The sequence below is a fragment of the Olea europaea genome, chromosome 17 (assembly GCF_002742605.1).
Source record: "Olea europaea var. sylvestris chromosome 17, O_europaea_v1, whole genome shotgun sequence".
Classification (NCBI taxonomy): domain Eukaryota; kingdom Viridiplantae; phylum Streptophyta; class Magnoliopsida; order Lamiales; family Oleaceae; genus Olea; species Olea europaea.
The window spans coordinates 24,615,670-24,635,262 of NC_036253.1; the positions used below are offsets into that span (position 1 = coordinate 24,615,670).

Consider the following 19,593-nt stretch of genomic DNA (forward strand, 5'->3'; position numbering starts at 1 on the left):
TGCAAAATTTTTATTACTAATTTGGACGGATGAAAAAGACAACTTTTCCAAAATTTAAAGAATTGATCCTGAATCTACGGAAACGTAATGTTAGGACTGTACAAAAAAAAAATTGTGAGACTGTCAATTGAACTGAAACCCTTTTTTAAAGTTAGTTCAGATCCACGTGGATCTTCGACTTTTTCCCTCAAATCGGACCAGAATGTTTGGTTAGGTTTTCGATTTTCAAAAATTGCACGAAACCAAATCAAACCGTTCTTTAATTTTTTTCACTTAAAAATTCATTTTTATTAAATTATACACGAGTTAAATGTTTCGTTGGCCACCGAATTTTATATCATGTCACGGTTTATTCAATGAACTTCATAAATTGTCCCAGCGGCCACTTAACTTTGATCCGTCCAATTCTGTCACTCACCCGATTAAAACCACTAACAGATGAGCCTACATCGATGACGGTAAAATGATCTAGCTGGTTAAATCCTTACAAATAAAAAGTTATTCACCAAATGAGCTTCCACGTCACCAACACGCCTTAAAAAATTACTGAAGGAAAGCATGTCTTGAAAAAATAAAAAATAAATAATAATAATAATAATAATAAACCCTTAGCCGTGAAACCAATTTGCCCCAATTCAACTCATGAACCCTAACTCCTAAAATCGATTCAATCAGTGATAAAAGTGTAAGAAAAGCCAAAATTCGACCGACAGGATATAGTAATCAAGTTTTCGTTGCTGGCCGACTATGATTTGAACTGCATTGAAGGTAAATTTTGTCCACAATTAAAATGTAGAATCTCCAAGATTTGTCTCTCCAAACCATCTGATTTAAGGTATTTTGTTGATTTGTGAAGTGTTCTCATCATTCCAATGAACAATTACGAAATTTTCAGTGTTATCAGGCATTCCATTTTTTTTCCTTCAAAGATTTATCAAACTATTACAGATTTGTTCCAATTGGTACGAATTATTCTGAGTCAAAAAGTATCCCAATTAACTCATGTATAATAACTTGAACCGAGAAGATTTAAGTATGTTTCAAAAAACAACTAAACCTAAAATTACGTTATTTCTCTAAAATACAAAAATGGAGGTAGGTATGAAATCAGTCCTATAGGCCCACAAAAATGGGGATATTCCTCACTGAATCTTCCATGTGCACGCCTTCAACACTGTAGAACAATGGCCAACTGTGTGTTCAAATACTTCGCAATTTGATTTTTGAGAGGTTATGGTTCTATAAGTGAAGTTGGGGATTGTGAAAGAGAAGGATGGCTGATTGTTGTTCACATACTTTTAATTCGAGTTCGGGGTTTAGGGTTCTTGATTTGAATTTAGGGATCAAACGAGTTGGGAAAGATGCATTCTCACAGTTGTAGGGCTCTTCGCGATCTGGGCAAGAAAATGAAAGAGAAATTAAGTTTTGATTTCGTTAAGTCTTGAGTGGAGGAATGATGAAGTTGTGTGTAGTTAAATGAATTTTAATTTTGCTGATGTGGAACCTGAGTTGGGACTTGTCACACCACTTGAAGAATTTAACCAGCCAGATCATTTTACCGTCATCCAAGTAGGCTCGTCTATTAACAGTTCTAATCAGGTGAGTGACGGGATTGAACGGATCAAAGTTAAGTGGCCAATGAGACAATTGATAAAGTTCAGTGAGTAAGCCTTGACATGGTGTAAAATTTAGTGGCCAATGAAACATTTAACTCATTATACATTTTATCGTTTTAACTTTCCAAGAAAAAAGTGGTAATTACAATACATAACTTTTATTTGTTAACTTATCTTATATCCTTGCTTTGGTTTTAATATACATTAATTGAGCTATACCAATTTGGGAATGTGTTAAAATTTACTCATTTTTTGCATAGTTTTAGTGCTATGACATTCGTCTAAGTTAAGATAGCATCCTCTTCCCAACTCTATTTTCACTTGTCTTCATCTACTCGTTGTATTATATTTACATAGTCATTTTTTTAGTTTAGTTGATAAATCTAGGGAATTCTTTTTCTATTTCAACGTAGCTAAAGTGCATTGGTTTTATTATTTCCAATTATTTACTATTTATTATGTTTCAAGGAATCATCAAACATCATGCTAATGCAATTAAAAGTTATAGACATTTTTGTAGGAATACAATTTTAGATGGCTGCAGAAATAATATGAATACAATGATTGGGTTATTTATTTTAAAATCAAAGAAACCAAAATTGTATGCATGAAATATGTTCAGATTAGATTTGCCCTTTTTATCGTATTATTATATTTTATTCATGTTCTCCCATTTTGAAATTTTAATTAAGCATGAATGCACGAAGTAAAATAGCTAATTATTAAATATACTACATATAATCTGCTAAAACAAAATTCTTTGCATTTCCATCTCACATGCAGTGCGTAACACTTCAAACACTTTAAAGTTTTGTTCATATATATGCATTCTATTATCAGATTCAAATGAACCCCATACGTATGCACAAGTTCACCGGTAATTTTATTTTATTTTATTTTATTTTGATATCCAGATATCCACTTTATAGTGATTAAATCCTGGAATCTACACCTTGACCCCTCAAGCTGTAGACAAGTTAAACCGCAGGTTGTGTCCTAAAGTGACCAGTGCTCAAGAGCCCCTCAACTGATCTGTCAAAGTGCCAAGCAAGTCGTATTTCCCATCTTTGCACATTGCCTTCCAGTAGAGCTCCTGCCTTCCAGGAGAATATCTGTCTTCCAAGAGCTTTCGAAGAATCGAACCCACGACCTCTGATCTGTCAGCCTTGAAGCGCCCTCATCTTTGCCAGTTGGGATGTGTTCTGGGGGCATTTACCGGTAATTTTATTTTTTTCTGATGCTTGTCATGTCAATGTTAAATTGCATAAACGCCAAATTGTACGTTGTATGCTGATGAGCTTACCTCCTCATTATTGCACAATGCAAGGTTATTTTTTCATATCGTGTCTTGTTATGGCAAGCATGACTATATATGAATGTAATTTTAATATTTAACATTATTTGTTTTCATTTAAAGTTATATGTTAACTTATTTTAAATATAATACTATGTCGACATGTAAATCGCGGATTAAAATCGAACAAAATTACAAAAAAATAGTTTGATTTAATTTGATTTGAAATATAAAATGGTTTGGTTTGGAAAAAATTTAAATGATTTAAAATAGTTTGAGTTGAAAATATGGCACAAACCATTTAAATCGAACCTCATTCACCCCTACCTAATATGATAGGGAGCAAAAGTGCAAAAAAATCAATACAAAAACTTCGTAAACACAAGTAATTACTATTATAATTTATTAATCAAGTGTTTTGTAGAAAATGGAAAATCGATAGATATACAAAAATTATCTAAGAAAATTTCTTTGTCGGCAATTTTATTTATTTATTTATTTTTTCCTCAAATAATTTCCCTTTTTCCTCAGTATAAAAGGAGTAGCTGAGGTGGATGTATCCGGCCTTCATATCATCCGCCCTTCATATTTTATTTTCCCGCCAAAAGCAAAAGGGGGCAAATATCTATCGATTTGACACTCGCCGGCACCACAGCACCACGCCGCGATGTACGTAAACCAGATGGAGGTCGACAAGGAAACAACAAAATTCCGGTCAACGGTTGTGAGCGACCTCGGGAGAATCCTGGCCATTTATTTCCCCAAAATCAACTCCTCCGAAGACTCCGAGCTGATATTCTTACTCACTTCCGATCTCTTTTACTTCTTCTCCTCTTCATCAGGACAAGAATTTGTCTCTCAGGTATCTCATTCTCCCTTTCTTTCTCCAGTGTCTTCACACGAATATGAACGCGAACGCATTTACCATCTATACTTGTGTAGAGCATACTTGTTTGTATTAACGGGCCGAACGGCTGTCGGTACACGCACACAATTGAGGCCTACGCATTTCTCATAACGGCTGAAGAATATTAATCTTGATACAATTTTCAAAATTTGGTTGTATCAAGTGTTTTTTATTTTAATTCAATTCATTTATGTTTTAAGACAATCAATATCCACATTTTATTTTATTTATTTTTTAATATCCTTTATATAGCGATTTCTCTTTCTGGCCGCAAACCAGTACAGGTCAGGTGATAAGGAGAACTTATAGAGCATGTTTGGTAGGAGTTAGGACTATACTGTGTAATAAACGACATTTTAACTTATTTTTCTTCTTAAATCTAATCCTCCTTATCAAAAATGCCAATAATGAAAACACAAAACTTGGCAATCTGGTGTAATGCACAGGTAAAAGAGGATGACGGTATATTCTTTGTGCCACTCGACTTTCAGAAGTTCAGGAAAGTATGTGAGTTAGGGGAGTTTTATGCAACCATGGAAGAAAGACCTAAAGATGCTTTGCTGTGCATGAGAGCTGCATTGCACAAGGTATAAAGGCCATGAGATTTTGTAGACTTTTGCTTTTATTCAGTGAATGAGTTTTGTGCTTGGTGTTGATTTTGTATGCTTTGAAAAATGCAAGCAGGTTTTGTTGAGCAAAGGGGAGAATGACAGTATGGAGGGTTATGCAAAGATTAATATCCGTTTACACAACTACCCTGAATCCATGATTGCTTTAAAGAACCTTAAGGCTGCTTATATTGGTAACTATGAAATTAGTGTAATTTATAGTTCCAGGTGAATTAACAAATATCAAGTTATCTTATTTTGCAAATTAAGTAAATTGCATGATTGGATGTTGTAATAGACAGGCTTGTTTCTGTACATGGGACTGTAGTAAAAGTTAGTACAGTGCGGCCTCTGGTAATGCAAATGAATTTTTCATGTGGAAATTGTGGGACAACCATTATGTGTGACTTTCCAGATGGAAAATTTTCACCGCCAATGAAATGTGAAATGCACGCATGCAAAAGCCGGATTTTCAATCCGATTAGATCATCTGCTCGACCAGTAGATTTCCAAAAAATAAGGTACCCTCTGCAGTAGGTCTATTGAACTGTATCTTAGTGTGTTCCTTCTTCGATATTTTTAGCACAAGGACATATTTTTCGTTGGATTGTTTCTGTTATGATCTTACAATTTTAGTGTAACCTATAGGATTCAAGAGTTACTGAAATCTGAACACCATGAAGAAGGTCGGGTGCCTCGGACAGTTGAATGCGAACTGACTGAAGACCTTGTAGATGCATGCATTCCTGGAGATGTTGTGACTGTCGCTGGTATTATAAGGGTGATTAATAATTATATGGATATTGGAGGAGGTATGCATGCAAAAAATATCCTGTCATAACTTTTCGTGTTTTTGTAGATATTTGATGGACTTTGTATGTTAAAAAAGTAAACTTAGGTGTTTTACCATCTGGCACTTCTGCTTCATACGATGACAATGAAGTTGGCCTCTCTCTCCATATTGCCAGAATACCGATAGCATTGAGTATGCGAATATTATCACATTGGAGAGAATCTGACCTTTTGTTTGTTAGGGGCACTTGCTTGTCCAATTTGTATTTTAAGTGCACTGCATGCTTGTATACAGAACATAAATAATTGAGTTTAGATATAACCTCGTATCTGTATTTGATGATTATTCTTGATTCTCACTATTTCAGGAAAATCAAAAGGAAAGAGTCAAGCACTGTTTTATTTGTACCTAGAAGCAGTTTCAATAATGAACTCCAAGTCTCAATCTGTGGCAGAGGATTTGCAAGATACTAACAGCAATGCTAGGGCTATGGAGCTTTCTGATTTGTTCTCATTTTCAGCTAGAGATCTAGAGTTCATTGTAAAGTTCTCTGAGGAGCATGGTTCTGATATCTTTCGACAAATACTTCAATCAATTTGCCCATCCATCTATGGCCACGAGCTTGTTAAAGGTATATTTGTATGAATTAACGTTAGCAAATTATTCATTCAATGCGATTTTGTTTTTTCTCTTTGTAATGTTAAGCATGATATTCCAGCTCAAGGCATGAGGAAGTATTTACACATGGTATTTTGTCAATTTTCTCACTGAAAACCATTCTGTAAAATGCTTTACATTGTTAGTGTCTACCCTGTAATTTAGTTTGATTGCGATGATTACAACAGCTTCGAAGCAAGAAAAGAGCATCTTGTTTTCTAAGTGAACTATTCATCTTATTAGCTGAAGGAACCTCATATATGTTACCCCTTACAAAGAATCTGCGGTCCTAAAAACTCTCCCTGGCCTCTAAGGACTGATCACACATATGGCAAATTGAATAAGGCTCCTCTTAGTAAAAAATGATTCTTACTTACCATGCCCTAAAAGGAAAAGGAAAATGAAGCACCATCTATATTGCTCTGTAATGTAAAATGGGAGTGTTTAAAATATATATTACTTAGATTTCGATGTTAGTCACTATGCATAATTATGGCATGAAGACTTCATTGATATGCATATTACGGGAACATGTATTACATATGTGCTATACCCTTTTTGTACATGCTTCAACAGTGCTGTTCCTGCATGTGTATTTGATGGTTCACATAGTAGGTAAAATTGATTTCATCGATTGATTTGAAGCTCAGAAAATGAAACACAAACATGCTAATTAACCTTAATTTCGCATTTACTCTTTGCGGGTCAACAGCTGGAATTACACTAGCACTGTTTGGCGGTGTTCGCAAGCACGCAATGGATCAGAACAAGGTACCTGTCAGAGGAGATATCCATGTAATAGTCGTAGGTAAGGAAGTTCTCTTCCCCTGCCTGAAACTAATACTAACTTAATGATGGAGTGGAAATACTTGTTACCTAAAACTTGGAGGAATTAATTGCAAATGTCAACATTTGGTGGAAAATTTTATTTATATTATTAGGCGATCCTGGACTGGGTAAAAGTCAACTACTCCAAGCGGCAGCTTCTGTTTCTCCTCGTGGAATATATGTATGTGGTAATGCAACAACTAATGCTGGCCTCACAGTTGCCGTGGTTAAGGATCCTATGACAAGTGACTATGCTTTTGAGGCTGGTATACTTCTTCCTCTTCTTTTTCCAATTGACTATTGCATCTAAATCTGACATGTGGCATGTTCTCCTTAATATCTGATTATAAATTTCTCTTCCCCCATGTCAAGTTTTGATTTGACAATAATAAGGTATATCTTAGTTGCTTTAGTCAGTTCTGTTAAAAAGTCCCTTCTCCATTTTTTTTACCCTTTTTGAGCTCTTTCTTCTCTTAATTTTCTTTTTCTTTTTTATTTTTTGGTTCTAATTTTATTTATATTCTAGTTTTCAAATTTTGTGGTATGCAATATGCAATGTAGTGATATGAAAGACAGCTGAACCTTATGGATGTGCAATTACAGAGGACATACAAAACAAGTAGTAGCTCTCAGAAGGATGAAGCTTTCCTTCTTTTTCATTTCGAGTGTCTTATATAGAAAATCTTCTTGTGTTTACTTTTGATTGGATGATATTTTATGGCCTACCGGGTCCCTTCCTCTCCAGTCCTATTAGTAAGATTCACCTTGGATTTGCTCTATGCCACAAAATCTTATAGATTATGAAGAGCAGCAATAACAGCATGCCTCTAGTTTGATAAGTTTTAAATGCTATAAGGTGTTTGCAATGCACCAAATCCGGGTCCAAGGAATACTTAGTTTTTACGGTTGTTTTAAAGTGTTGGAGATTCTGTACCTATGTGAAGAGAAGAAAGAGAAGACATGGAAGAAGTGGAGAGAGAGAGAGAGGGAGGCAAAGCATCTGTATTTGGTAGTTACTGAAAGCTGAATATACTATACGTCGAAAGGCCTCTAAATAGGGAATTAAAGAGTTTAAGTGGTGACACACTTCTGAATAACAAATTATTAAATGTACTCCTATGTTATGACATTTATGCAACTTCACTGAAGTCAATCCTATTTCTAATGGATACCCCTAGAAAATCTGTCTTTGGATGTGTGGATTATAATGGAACAACCATTTTTAAATTTAACTGCCATCTTCATCAATAGGTGCCATGGTACTTGCAGACAGTGGATTATGCTGTATTGACGAATTTGACAAAATGTCGGCAGAACACCAGGTCTGTAAGCTCTATTTATTGAAAATACAAACTGTCTGGTCTCTATATAAGGAGCACACTGATTTGGGATTTCTCCAGGCCCTACTGGAAGCGATGGAACAACAGTGCGTCTCTGTTGCAAAGGCAGGACTTGTAGCAAGTTTATCAGCAAGAACATCTGTCTTAGCAGCAGCCAACCCTGTTGGGGGTCATTATAAGTATCGTGAATAAATTTCACCAGAAAATGTGATTTACTACATTTTTGTAGGAATTATGATAGACTTATCCATTATATTGCTGTTTAAAAAACAAGGATCTTTTATAAAGCCATTTGTTAGTAAGTAATTGACACACTATGGCATTATTTTTTCAGTTGTGTTGCATGTAAATAAAGGTTTATATAATGATTTACATACATATGATGTGGTGAGCTATGATTGTGTCAAAAATTTCTTCAAACAAATTAAAAAAAAAAAAAAAATATATATATATATATATATATACACACACTATTTTTTGACATCTCATCTGTATATAAACTATTATGTACAAATAGTATTATTCTTTTTTTTTCCCCCTCTAATTATTAGAAGATTCCCTTCCTACAGCCTATGTCTCTAGTAAACCATTTTCTTCAATGTCTTCCACAAATGGAAAAATGAAAAACTACTCGAACGATTTACTTTCTCTTGCCATGTTGCAATCTAATATTTTAAAGAGGTAATTATCAAATAGCTGCCATATTTTTTGCGTGCATCTTGAACACATTCTGAATAGCTTTCCTTTTAATTGCAGCCGTGCCAAAACTGTGAATGAGAACTTAAAAATGAGTGGTGCTCTCCTCTCACGATTCGATTTGGTTTTCATATTACTTGATAAGCCTGATGAGCTGCTGGACAAACGACTTTCAGAGCACATCATGTCAGTAAGTTATCTTGCCTGCTCCCCAAACTGATACACGAGGAAATGACATTATGCAGTTACCAGCAAGATCTATGTGCTTGTCGTGGAGATGACCATTTAATGAGAACATATGCAGTGTTATTTATCTCTTCTTTGAACCTAATAATTTAATTATGCAGCTTCTTCTTGCACTTGTACAGAAATACAGATTGGAAAACATTGTGGACTAGACACAGAAAAACAATATAAACACACTATTGCTTATTACAACTCCTAAAATACAGGCTGACATGATGTATAACTATTCCAGCAAGTATATACCACAAATAATTCTTGACATGCTTACCAAAGGGATATCAGAACATGCTGCGTATAAGTTCACTGAAAAGCTAGCTATTACCATCTAGGAAATGAAATTCTAGCAGCAATGCATTTTATCAACAAAATGAAGCCTAGCTCTGCTCGCACCTGCTCTCCTCTAGTCCACTGCCAACCATTATAATTTCTGTTCTTCCATTTATTTCCACTGGTCAAGGAGATTTTAATGAACTTGCTCACAACAATTTTGAAACCTTAAGAAGTTTGTTGACTTCATGCCTGATTGGTGTCAAGACGCCCATTCCTTACCATAACTTTTACCGTGTAATCAGTATAACAGCTAGAAAGTGACATTAAATTGTTAGAAACCATTTCGGTACCAGTCCTGCATGTTTCCTTTAATGTTCTTCCTTCCTAAATCTTCATCTTCTGTTTTTTCGAAGGCCACACATCCCTTACTCTGCTGAAATGGGAGGTAGCATGGCATGCATGTACTGATAAATAGAACCTTCTGGTTGTTATGGATCACCGCTTAATTCAAATGAAAAATTGAAAATGATGATTTATTTTTGCAGCTTCATTCTGGTAATGGGCAACAATCACCAGCTGTGAAGAAGATACGTGCAGGTGACTTACATAATTTTCTAAATTATTAATTACATCTGTTTTCTTTTGACTGATTTGTTTTACCACTTGCAGAATCACAGGACTTCAGAGGCATAGATATGAATGTAAAAAGTGGTTCTCTTGTTGCCAGGTTGAGACTTGATCCTCAAAAGGACAGTGATTTTGTTCCACTACCTGGTCCTCTTATACGTAAATACATTACATATGCAAGAACACACGTCTTTCCAAGGTGATTTGATGCTTTTTCTAAAATGTAAAATGTTTTTGTCGGATACTTTGGTGAATACTTAAATCACAATTTGGTTTTAACTTGTATCATTAAGGATGACCAGACCAGCAGCAGAAATCCTGCAGAAGTTTTACTTACGACTAAGAGATCATGACACTTCTGCTGATGGTAAGCCAATAACAGCAAGGCAGTTAGAGAGCTTAGTAAGATTGGCAGAAGCTCGAGCTAGAGTGGATTTAAGAGAAGAAATAAGCATGCAAGACGCTTTGGTAAGTTTGTCTTGTAAGAAATAAATGGCCAAAGGACAACTTTTGTTGTGTGTAGCAGTTATAATTTTCAAGTCGTCATATGTTCAATATTGTTATCTGGTAGAAAGTAATTTCCATGCTTTTCATTTTTGTCTGAACTTGTTACCTTGATATGCACCACAAGGGCCATTTGAGTATTCCAAGGGACATGAATATGTTATTGCTCACTTTTGGGATAGCAAACTTATAAAGTCACAAGCGACTTCTTCCCAGTTGTTCATGAAATTATGTTGGTCACATTAGATCAGATAGTACCCTTGTGACGCAAGGACCGAAACAGATATATGGCCAGGCAGCTCATGATGAACCTAGAACTCTTGGGATGTCCAGTTACGTGAATGACAAATGTTGGTTATTCTCAAATTGTTAGTGCTCTTTGAGCAATTTGAGAAGGAGCATAACGAACAATCTTCTGTCTATAATGTCTAAGCTGTCATAGATGGATGCCTGCAAATTGTCCAAATTGCCAATCAGCTTTACGCACTGCTCAAGGTGTGGAGGCTCTGATTTCATGTTTAGCAATGAGATGAAAGAAGGAAAATCTAGAATTGAGTAACAGGTCAATGACCCATGAAATTTCAGTAATAATCTTTCCTTAGGATAATACCAAACTGAATATATCTTCATTATGGCGCAAAACTTGAGTAAAGATGGTGACAGAGAATTCCTACCCAAGGAGACCAACATCTGTAGTGAAGTGCTTCCATGTATTGCTATTCTTAAACAAACCAGAAATAAAACTAAAAATTGTTCAAATGGATGCCTAAGCGGAATGGACATACAATTTCTGTAATATCTTGGCATTTAGAAGGGGCAATTACAGGCCAGTTCAATAACAAGATTCAATGGATAAGTTTTAGCTCGTCATAAGCTTGTAAATATGCTTAATTTTTTGACTTATTCACTTAAATATCTTTAAGTTCTACAATTTCTGATGGATTTTGCTCAAATCTAAGATGTTATACTACTAATTATGGCTATTTACATTTTTATACAATATGCATATTCATGTACCTTGTCGAATTTGATTGAGATTCTTTATTTAGTATTACGAACCTTGTCGAGTATACTACTAATTGTGGGTATTTACATTTTTTAAATTGCACTTGCACTACCCTATGATTATCAGGATTGATTATGAAGAGTAAATTATGCAGGATGTTGTTGAAATAATGAAAGAATCCTTGTATGACAAATACGTGGATGAGAATGGTTTTGTTGATTTCGGCCGGAGTGGTGGAATGAGTCAACAGAAAGAAGCGAAGCGATTTTTAAGCGCCCTGAATAAGCAGTCAGAGTTGCAGCAGAAAGATAACTTCTCAATTTCTGTAAGTACCCTTGATTACTTGAAATATTGCATTAATATGGATTCAACAAACAAAGTGATATTTGTAAACAAAACAATTCAACTTTTCCATTAATTGCTCAGGAAATATACAGTTTGGCAGATAGGATTGGTTTAAGGGTTCCAGATATCGACACTTTTATAGATAATTTGAACAGCGTCGGTTATCTATTAAAGAAGGGGCCAAGGACATATCAGGTACTGTGTCATTATGACTTCATCATCTGCACATTAGTTTGCAGTTCTTATTTACGAAAGTGCTAAAAATGAAAAATGAGCTTGAATTTTCAGGGATGTAAACCCAAATGAATTTCTTATTATCTGTTAGCTTAAATTAAATCTGATCTTCCATTTTTTATGAACTGATGAATCAAAAGTCTCAAATAACTCCAATAAGTGTGCACACATTCATGGGCCTTCAAGCTGTTTCTGGCCACTTGGGCAGATTTCTGATGCAAGTAATATAGCATCTGATGATGGTGTTTGTGGCTCTCAAAATTGCTATTCTATGCAAGCATCTAAAATTCTGTACCGCAGGTGTTATCATCATCTTATTCGCATAGTCAATCATCAAGGCCAAAGGGATAGGCGCAGCTCTAGCTAACAGGTAAATTCTAAATTTACATTTCTTCTATTTGCTACTATGGCTTCTTCTTCAAGCACTTCACATCTTCTAGTAAACTGCCCGATATCCATGCCTCGTATACTAGACTATGTTAAACATTATTGCTTTTGAGGAAAATTGATACTATCAAATAAAAAGGGGCTAATGATTTGAAAGGGTGATCAATGATGAATGATTCAACTCTTACTATTTATATCTTGCAGAAGGGGAGGGGTGCAAATGTTGCATTTCTCATCATCATTCCAATGTCAAAAAGGTATCAAGTGCTTTTATCTATTCTGGCTGAAGCATTGCAGTTGGTTTTCCTATGGCTTATTCAACTGTTGGATTTGATGCCTACTGGCGTGGCATTTCTCTGGTTGCAATATTCTTGCAGAATCTCACTTCCAATGCCAGGTGATCCTGCAAGTTGTAAGCGTTTAAACGAGCCAAAGTAATAGACTTGCATAATCAATCTTGTTTTATTTGTAGATATTACCTCAACGATTGATACTTAGTGCATGGTAATGAAATTTAGTATGATTTCTACATTTTCATATTCTTCTATATTGCTCTTATTGAGTTAGCTTCATTAATTTGAGATAATTCATGATTTCATGAAGTCGACCCAAACTTATCAACAACGGGGCTTATTCTGTCATCATAGTAGCCTAATCCTTAGGATATAACACAACTCCTGTGTTTAAATTGTAGAAGTCTAAAAATTATATGTCATGGAAAATGTATTAGACTGATGCCATGTAACAGATGATGCTGAGCAATTCCTAGTGTAGATATTCATCTTCAGCTGCTGGGTCAAGCCTCCACTCACTACCACAATAAGAATCAGGCAATCCTAACCAAAACATGACAGCCTCGGCTGCTCTTTTCCTTCCCTTCTTCCGTCCTTTCTAGCTGAGAGTACTAGTAAACATCCTTGAATGCATTACAAAATATATTCTCTTGCACTTGCAATTGATCTTATTTGGAGGTATTCCCTGCTCTTCAATGCAATCAACAATCTTCAAAGCTTTCCTAAAGAAAGCTGCCTTTACACAAACATCAGCTGGAATATCCAAGAGTCATTCATCGGGTATGGGGAACTGAAGAAGAATTAGGCCCTTCTCATTCCTTTTCCATTCCACACCTCTCCTTTATTTTATTCCAGAGAAGAAGGGCAATCCCGTTGGCCACTTTGGATAGTAGCCAGTATCTTTCATCCTTTGAATTATACTTTCAGCTTCATCAGTCAGTGCAGTTAAGAATAACCTTCCACCAACATATTCCGGGAAACTAAATCAACTTTCACTTGAGGATATCCTTGAGCACTTCATCAAAGGCCTTGTTAGCTAGCTTAGGTTGACCGGACAAGGCAAAAGCTTTCACCAAGGTGGTGTAACTGGATTTTAGTAGGAGCAATACCTCTTTATCGCATCTCATCGAAGAAAGCAAGCGCCCCAGCACTTTCATAGACAAGTGGTTACATCCATCAATCAATGTGATAAGAAACCGCATAATGTTGAATCCCTACATCACTAATCAGGGAGTGCTTGGGTAATGAGAAGATAGATATCTTCACAGGACGTTTTGTTTGGAATGGAGAAGGAAAGAACGTCATCTGTATGTTGTAGTTGCAGCATTTTTTCTTTTGCCACTATCATGTTATAATTTGAAGCTTGTATTGTTCCCACGTCTATGTTTTGAGTCCCACAACTAATTGATCCACAGTTAAAAAAAAGGTCATATTTTTAAGCAAAAATCACAAATCATAAGGAAGAGAAACATCAAAAAATGGTCGAGGTTTCGTCAGGGGGCCGATCAATAATATTTTGGAATTTGGATAAAAAAGTTAGATTTGCATCTCAAATTTGGCAAGTCGTCAAATAGAATGATCGATGTCTCAATCAACCATTAAACATTCGTTATATAACCTATCATCTCTAAGACAGCATTTAACCAAGTTTTGGGTGAGGAGAATCCGAAGATGTTGAAGGTATCAGCCCCCCAAAAAAATCAAGGATGCTAGATATCTCAAATAGATACCACAAACAAAATTGGATCACAATAGTACCCTCAATTCATAAATAACGAGATACTCTATAAAATACTTTTAGCGAGTCTGAACCAAAATTTCTCAAACTAGCCATAAACTCAGACACCAAATTATAAAAAAGGGGACTATGACAACTTAAGTGAAGAAAAGTTATTGCTCTAATTCCCCTCCCATACGATCACCTTCATGTCTTAAAATCCAAAAGCACGAAACAAAAGTAAACAAAATATGTTCTAAAAGACTTCAAATACAGTTAAATCACTGGGAGACGCCCAACCATTTTGAGAAGTTCTCAAATTCTGTGTAATCGCTATCTGAGATCATAGTCTTGTACCATGTCTTGCTCGCGGCTTTAATTGCAGAAGACTCTTCCTGCAAATGAAAGCAACAAGAAAACAAATAGAGGCAAGACATACTATGATTTCAAGAGGAAGACCATCAAACAATTCCAAATCATGGTCCTTGCAGATTGGATCATCCATATAATATACAAAAAGAAACTCCAGATTTTGATAACTTTCTCAATTTCAGTACAAAGCCACAGAAGTCATAGTAGCACAAGAAGAAAACAAAGAATATATCAGATATTGTTCAAAGTTCAGTACCATGACAACACAACAAAGTGTGGTTTTATGTAAATACGTGATAAGGATATAAAACAAGAAAAAAAATATTTTCCTGCGTAGAAATAATATTATGTATATGATTGTGTACAGAATTTTTCAAACTTGAACTCAACATTTCATAATGAAGATATCTGAATTTTAAGAGTTTGAAATGAAATGGTACAGAAACTATCTCTTGATACCAACACAAAATGAAAACCAAGAACGTATCTAATGACTATAGATCGAACCTCTCCAATTTTTACATCATAGCTGTACCAAAGTTCCTTTTTTTGGGGTCATTAATCACAATCTTCCATCATATCAACATCAACAGTCAATATAGGCACTTCGATTTATATAAGATAACAATCTTCAGTTATACCTTCATTTAAGCATGATTAGACTTTGATGATTATACCTTTGTTTTCTTACTCATACATGTGAGAATGTTTCCTTACTAGCTGCTTTATATTCTTATTACAAATAACAAACACTTCAAAATCAAATTTTTTTTTTTTTTTTCAAAAACTATATTGACCTATTTAAAGATAAATATTGTGGGAATAGATATTCTGATGTCTAATCAGAGAACGTGTGCACAATTTAAAAACCAAAGGTGTAATCATTAATAGAAATAACAACGTCTAATTATGTACTGCAACAAAAGAAAATTAGAAGAGTGTTCGTGAGCAATTGACAAAATCATCAGTAACAGCCATAACCAGATAATAAGTAAAGACAACAGTACCTTAGTGATTTGTTTTCTCTTCTTGTCGAGCTTCTCCTGCTTAGCCTTAACACGCTGTGCTTCAGCCAAGAGTGCCATCCTCCTAGTAGCCTTTGCATATGGGTTAAGCTTCAGCATCACATTCAGGTTCTTCAGCGGGTTCTTCTTCAATGGAGCCGTCTTGATCTCCTTCTTGATTGGCTTCACAATAGACTGAACTTCATCAGAGTTAATGATCCTAGCCAGATCAGCATTTACCATCTTGGCCCTCGGCAACACATATCCATTCTTCTTCTCAGATGGTTTGTCAAAAGTTCCATAAATCTCATCCAATTTCTCAAAAGCAGACTTCGTCCAGATGATGAACCTCCCAAGATGACCTCCAGGAGCCAATTTAAGAAGATTAAGCCGGGACACATGAGCAACCCCCACGCCAGTGATATTACGGAATGCCTTCACAAGCTTTGCACCCTCAGTACCGTACACAACCAGAGGGCCTTTCCTGGAAATATAGCAACGGTTGCGCATTTTACCCTTTCGAGCACGGATGCCAAGACTATCCTTAGCCTTCTCAGCATCAGGATAAGCTCCAATTTGCTTAAGGATTTTAATAGCAACGTTTGTTTTCTCCAGCATCTCAGCCGAATCAGAAACAACAAGAGGCAATTCAGGAACCTCCTCAATATGATGTCCCGTGGGCAATTACCAGTGAAGGAACAGCCGATGCGGCAATAGCCGAAACCATGGCATGGCGTTTCTGTGTGACATTCACTGCTCCATGCCAGCAGCGCCAGATCTTGGAAGGAGCAAACATGCGACCACCACGGCACATGTTTCCAAAAGCACCCTGTCCGGCACGGTGAGTACCACCTCCGGGGACACGGGGATACGCGACACGGCACGGCCAGTGCCCCAAGACTTAGCCGAGGTCTGATGGCCGGCGCGCTTGGAAACGGCATATGGCTGACGAGCATTCTTGGAGATTTGACCGTGAACAAATGTCACGATATTCGGGCGGATTGACGCTTTCATCACATCGGGAAGTGACAAGGAGGCTCCGTCAGTGGCCATATCATTCTCTATGGCTTGCACGGTGACAAGGGGGCGGGCAGCAGTAGGGATGTCAATTGGGTCGAGCCCGCTCGCTGCTCGGCTCGTGAAAAAAGGGCTCGTGGGTGGCTGGGACTTGTGAAATCATGAGCCGAGCGGGCCGCGCCCGTAGGCAAGCTCGGCTCGCCATGTTTGCCGGTCTAAATGACATACCGATACTTGAAGATGTTCACATTCACGGTCAGGGAAGCAACATTCCAATTGATTTGGATGATATTAACGTTCCCGAAGCGGAACATGAAGATGAAGATCAGCAATTAAATATCCTAGATGCGAGGGGAAAGCGAAAGGCCAAAAAGCAAGCAAAATGTTGGGATCACTTTAAGTTGATTTCAACGGAAAAAGTCGTTGATGGCCTTGCAGAATCTAAAGCAGTATGTAAATACTGCCAACAAAGATTGGCATGGCAACAAGGAATTGGTACCACTCATCTCAACCGCCACTACAAATCATGTGCAGCCAGACATAGACTTCTTCCAACTGGTCAAACACAATTAAAATTTGGCAATCCAGGCGTCGGTTCTACAACTTCACCCCTATCCACGTGGGTATACTCGGAGGACGAGACTCGAACTGGAATGGTGAAATTTGTTGCCGCCACTGAGTTGCCTCTGATTATTGCAGACAACCAACACTTCGTCTCGTTCGTGAAAGAATATCTACAACCGAGGTACGTTGGGGTAAGTTGAAACACTCTTCGTGGCGATACAATAAATTATTTCAATAATTCAAAACAACAATTAATTATGGATTTACAACAATATGGGGGTGTTATATCCTTAACTTTTAATATATGGAAAGGGGTTAATAAAAGAGCATATATAGCTGCAATCGCACACTATATAGACCCACTTTGGTACATGCATAAGAAAATTATTGCTTTTAGAATTATTGAATTTCCTCACAATGCTAATAATATATATAATGTTATTATCAGTATTGTTAGAGAATATCATTGTGAGAGTAAAATTCGATTTTTTACTTTTGATAATGCTAGCGTTAATAAGGTAGTCGTCGATAAATTGTGTAGGACACTTCAACCTGATTTTGGTGGGTATTTGTTTTATATTCGTTGTGTGTGTCATATCTTGAATTTAATTATGCAAGATGGTTTAAAACATATAAAGGATGAATTTCAAAGGATTAGGAATGCATTAGTTTATATTACGATCTCTTCTAGTAGAAAACAAGCATTTGAAAATTTTTGTGCCGAATTAGGGGTGATGACTGCTAAAACATTTGTTAGCGACGTAGGTTATAGATGAAACTCTATATATTTGCTATTAAAATCATGTGAAGATTTCGAAAATTTAATAACTGACTTTTATAATAATAGACATGTTAGAAGTGATGATGATGGTATGTTAAATGAATCCGATTGGATTTTAGTTTTGAAAGTTAAATGATTTTTGACATCTTTTTATGAGACTACAAAGATTTTATCCGGCATTTATTATCCCACAAGTTGTATGGTGTTTGAACGCCTTTATATAATTGCAAGAACGTTCCATAAATATAAAAATGATCCTGGTTTTAGTGAAATTTTAATTGTTATGGAATTAAAGTTTAGAAAATATTGGGAAGTACTGCCTATGTTATTTCCTTTAGCATGCACAATGGACCCCCGATATAATATTTCGGGAACTAAATATGTAATTGATCAAATCAATAAAGTTTTAATACTTGATACACCTATCACCTATAAGAATTTAGAGCAAACATTATGTGGAATGTATGATTTATATGCGGAAAGAATGGGTGCAAATGTTAGTTGGGTACCCTCTACTGCACCTACTCCTTCGGCTGAAACTGAAGAAGATACTGCGAAAATAATGAATTTATTTCAGGGCATTAATACATTTATATATGATGCAACTACAATGTGTTCATCTAGTGCCATGTCATTTACTTCTACATCTCATCAAATATCGGCCAAAACTCAAAATGCGATGCCTGCCGAATTAATTGATTATTTCAATCATAATATGCCAACAAACAGAATAATTTAAAAAATTCAGAAGAAGTAATTGAATTCTGGCGAAAGTATGAAAGACGTTGGCCAATTGTTTCTGCAATTGCGAAAGATCTATTGACACCTCCAATTAGCACTGTTGCTTTGGAATCTGCTTTTAGTGCAGGTAAAAGGGTTTTGACTGATGTCAGGAGCCGACTGAAAGAAGATGTTTTGGAAGCGTTAATGTGTGTGAAGGATTGACATGACGCTCATTTTCGACTACAAGATAAATACGCTGAAATTGCATGTCGTCAGATAAATGATATTTGATTTAATTATATTAATCAAAATTTTTTTATTTTTTAATCGTTAAATTTAATTTTCTTTAAAAAATTGTACACGTTACAACAAGTTGTTTGTGTACAATTTTTAACTCCGCATACTTAAAATTGATGTAGCCGGTCCCAAGTCCGGATAAAGGAGGAGGGTTTACATTTTATTAACTTTAAAAAGAAATCAAAAAAATATATTTTTAGTAAATGTATTTCAAAAAATAATTTTTTTTCATTATATAAATATTTTATACTTTATAAAAAGTATTACAAATTACAATATGATATAAATAAAAAAATAAAAAATTATTTGTATTTTTTAACACTTTTTATTTTTAAAACTCTATTCTTTATTAACTTTAAAAAGAAATAAAAAAAAACATTTCTTGTAAATGTATTTCAAAAAATAATTCGTTTTCATTATATAAATATTTTATACCTTATAAAAAGTATTACAAATTACAATATGAT

The 19,593-nt window shown here is 35.6% G+C and overlaps 1 protein-coding gene and 1 pseudogene across 2 annotated transcripts; one reads left to right on the forward strand and one right to left on the reverse strand.

Annotated features, from left to right (window-relative positions):
- Positions 1–3,467: 3,467 nt before the first annotated feature.
- On the forward strand, positions 3,468–12,889 carry LOC111365493 (probable DNA helicase MCM8). 2 transcript variants are annotated; one of them, XM_022986049.1, is made up of 18 exons: positions 3,468–3,772; positions 4,252–4,404; positions 4,502–4,619; positions 4,724–4,946; positions 5,074–5,237; positions 5,586–5,849; positions 6,588–6,683; positions 6,817–6,969; positions 7,955–8,025; positions 8,104–8,222; positions 8,800–8,929; positions 9,801–9,852; positions 9,925–10,081; positions 10,176–10,350; positions 11,547–11,717; positions 11,819–11,932; positions 12,272–12,341; positions 12,563–12,889. In XM_022986049.1, the coding sequence occupies exons 1-17, from the start codon at positions 3,578–3,580 to the stop codon at positions 12,320–12,322; spliced, it is 2,406 nt and encodes an 801-aa protein (XP_022841817.1). In that variant the 5' UTR covers positions 3,468–3,577; the 3' UTR covers positions 12,323–12,341; positions 12,563–12,889. The 2 variants fall into 2 exon arrangements, with proteins under 2 accessions (XP_022841817.1, XP_022841818.1); XM_022986050.1 differs by having other exon boundaries at positions 4,264–4,404.
- Positions 12,890–14,415: 1,526 nt separating this feature from the next.
- On the reverse strand, positions 14,416–16,750 carry LOC111365495 (annotated as a pseudogene).
- Positions 16,751–19,593: the final 2,843 nt, after the last annotated feature.

Bases quoted from the DNA above. Each gene is read 5' to 3' on its own strand.
- LOC111365493 (XM_022986049.1), top strand. From the start codon at position 3,578: ATGTACGTAAACCAGATGGAGGTCGACAAGGAAACAACAAAATTCCGG. The intron at 6,970-7,954 runs GTATACTTCTTC...CTTCATCAATAG, and splicing joins TGACTATGCTTTTGAGGCTG to GTGCCATGGTACTTGCAGAC. The intron at 10,082-10,175 runs GTGATTTGATGC...TGTATCATTAAG, and splicing joins AGAACACACGTCTTTCCAAG to GATGACCAGACCAGCAGCAG.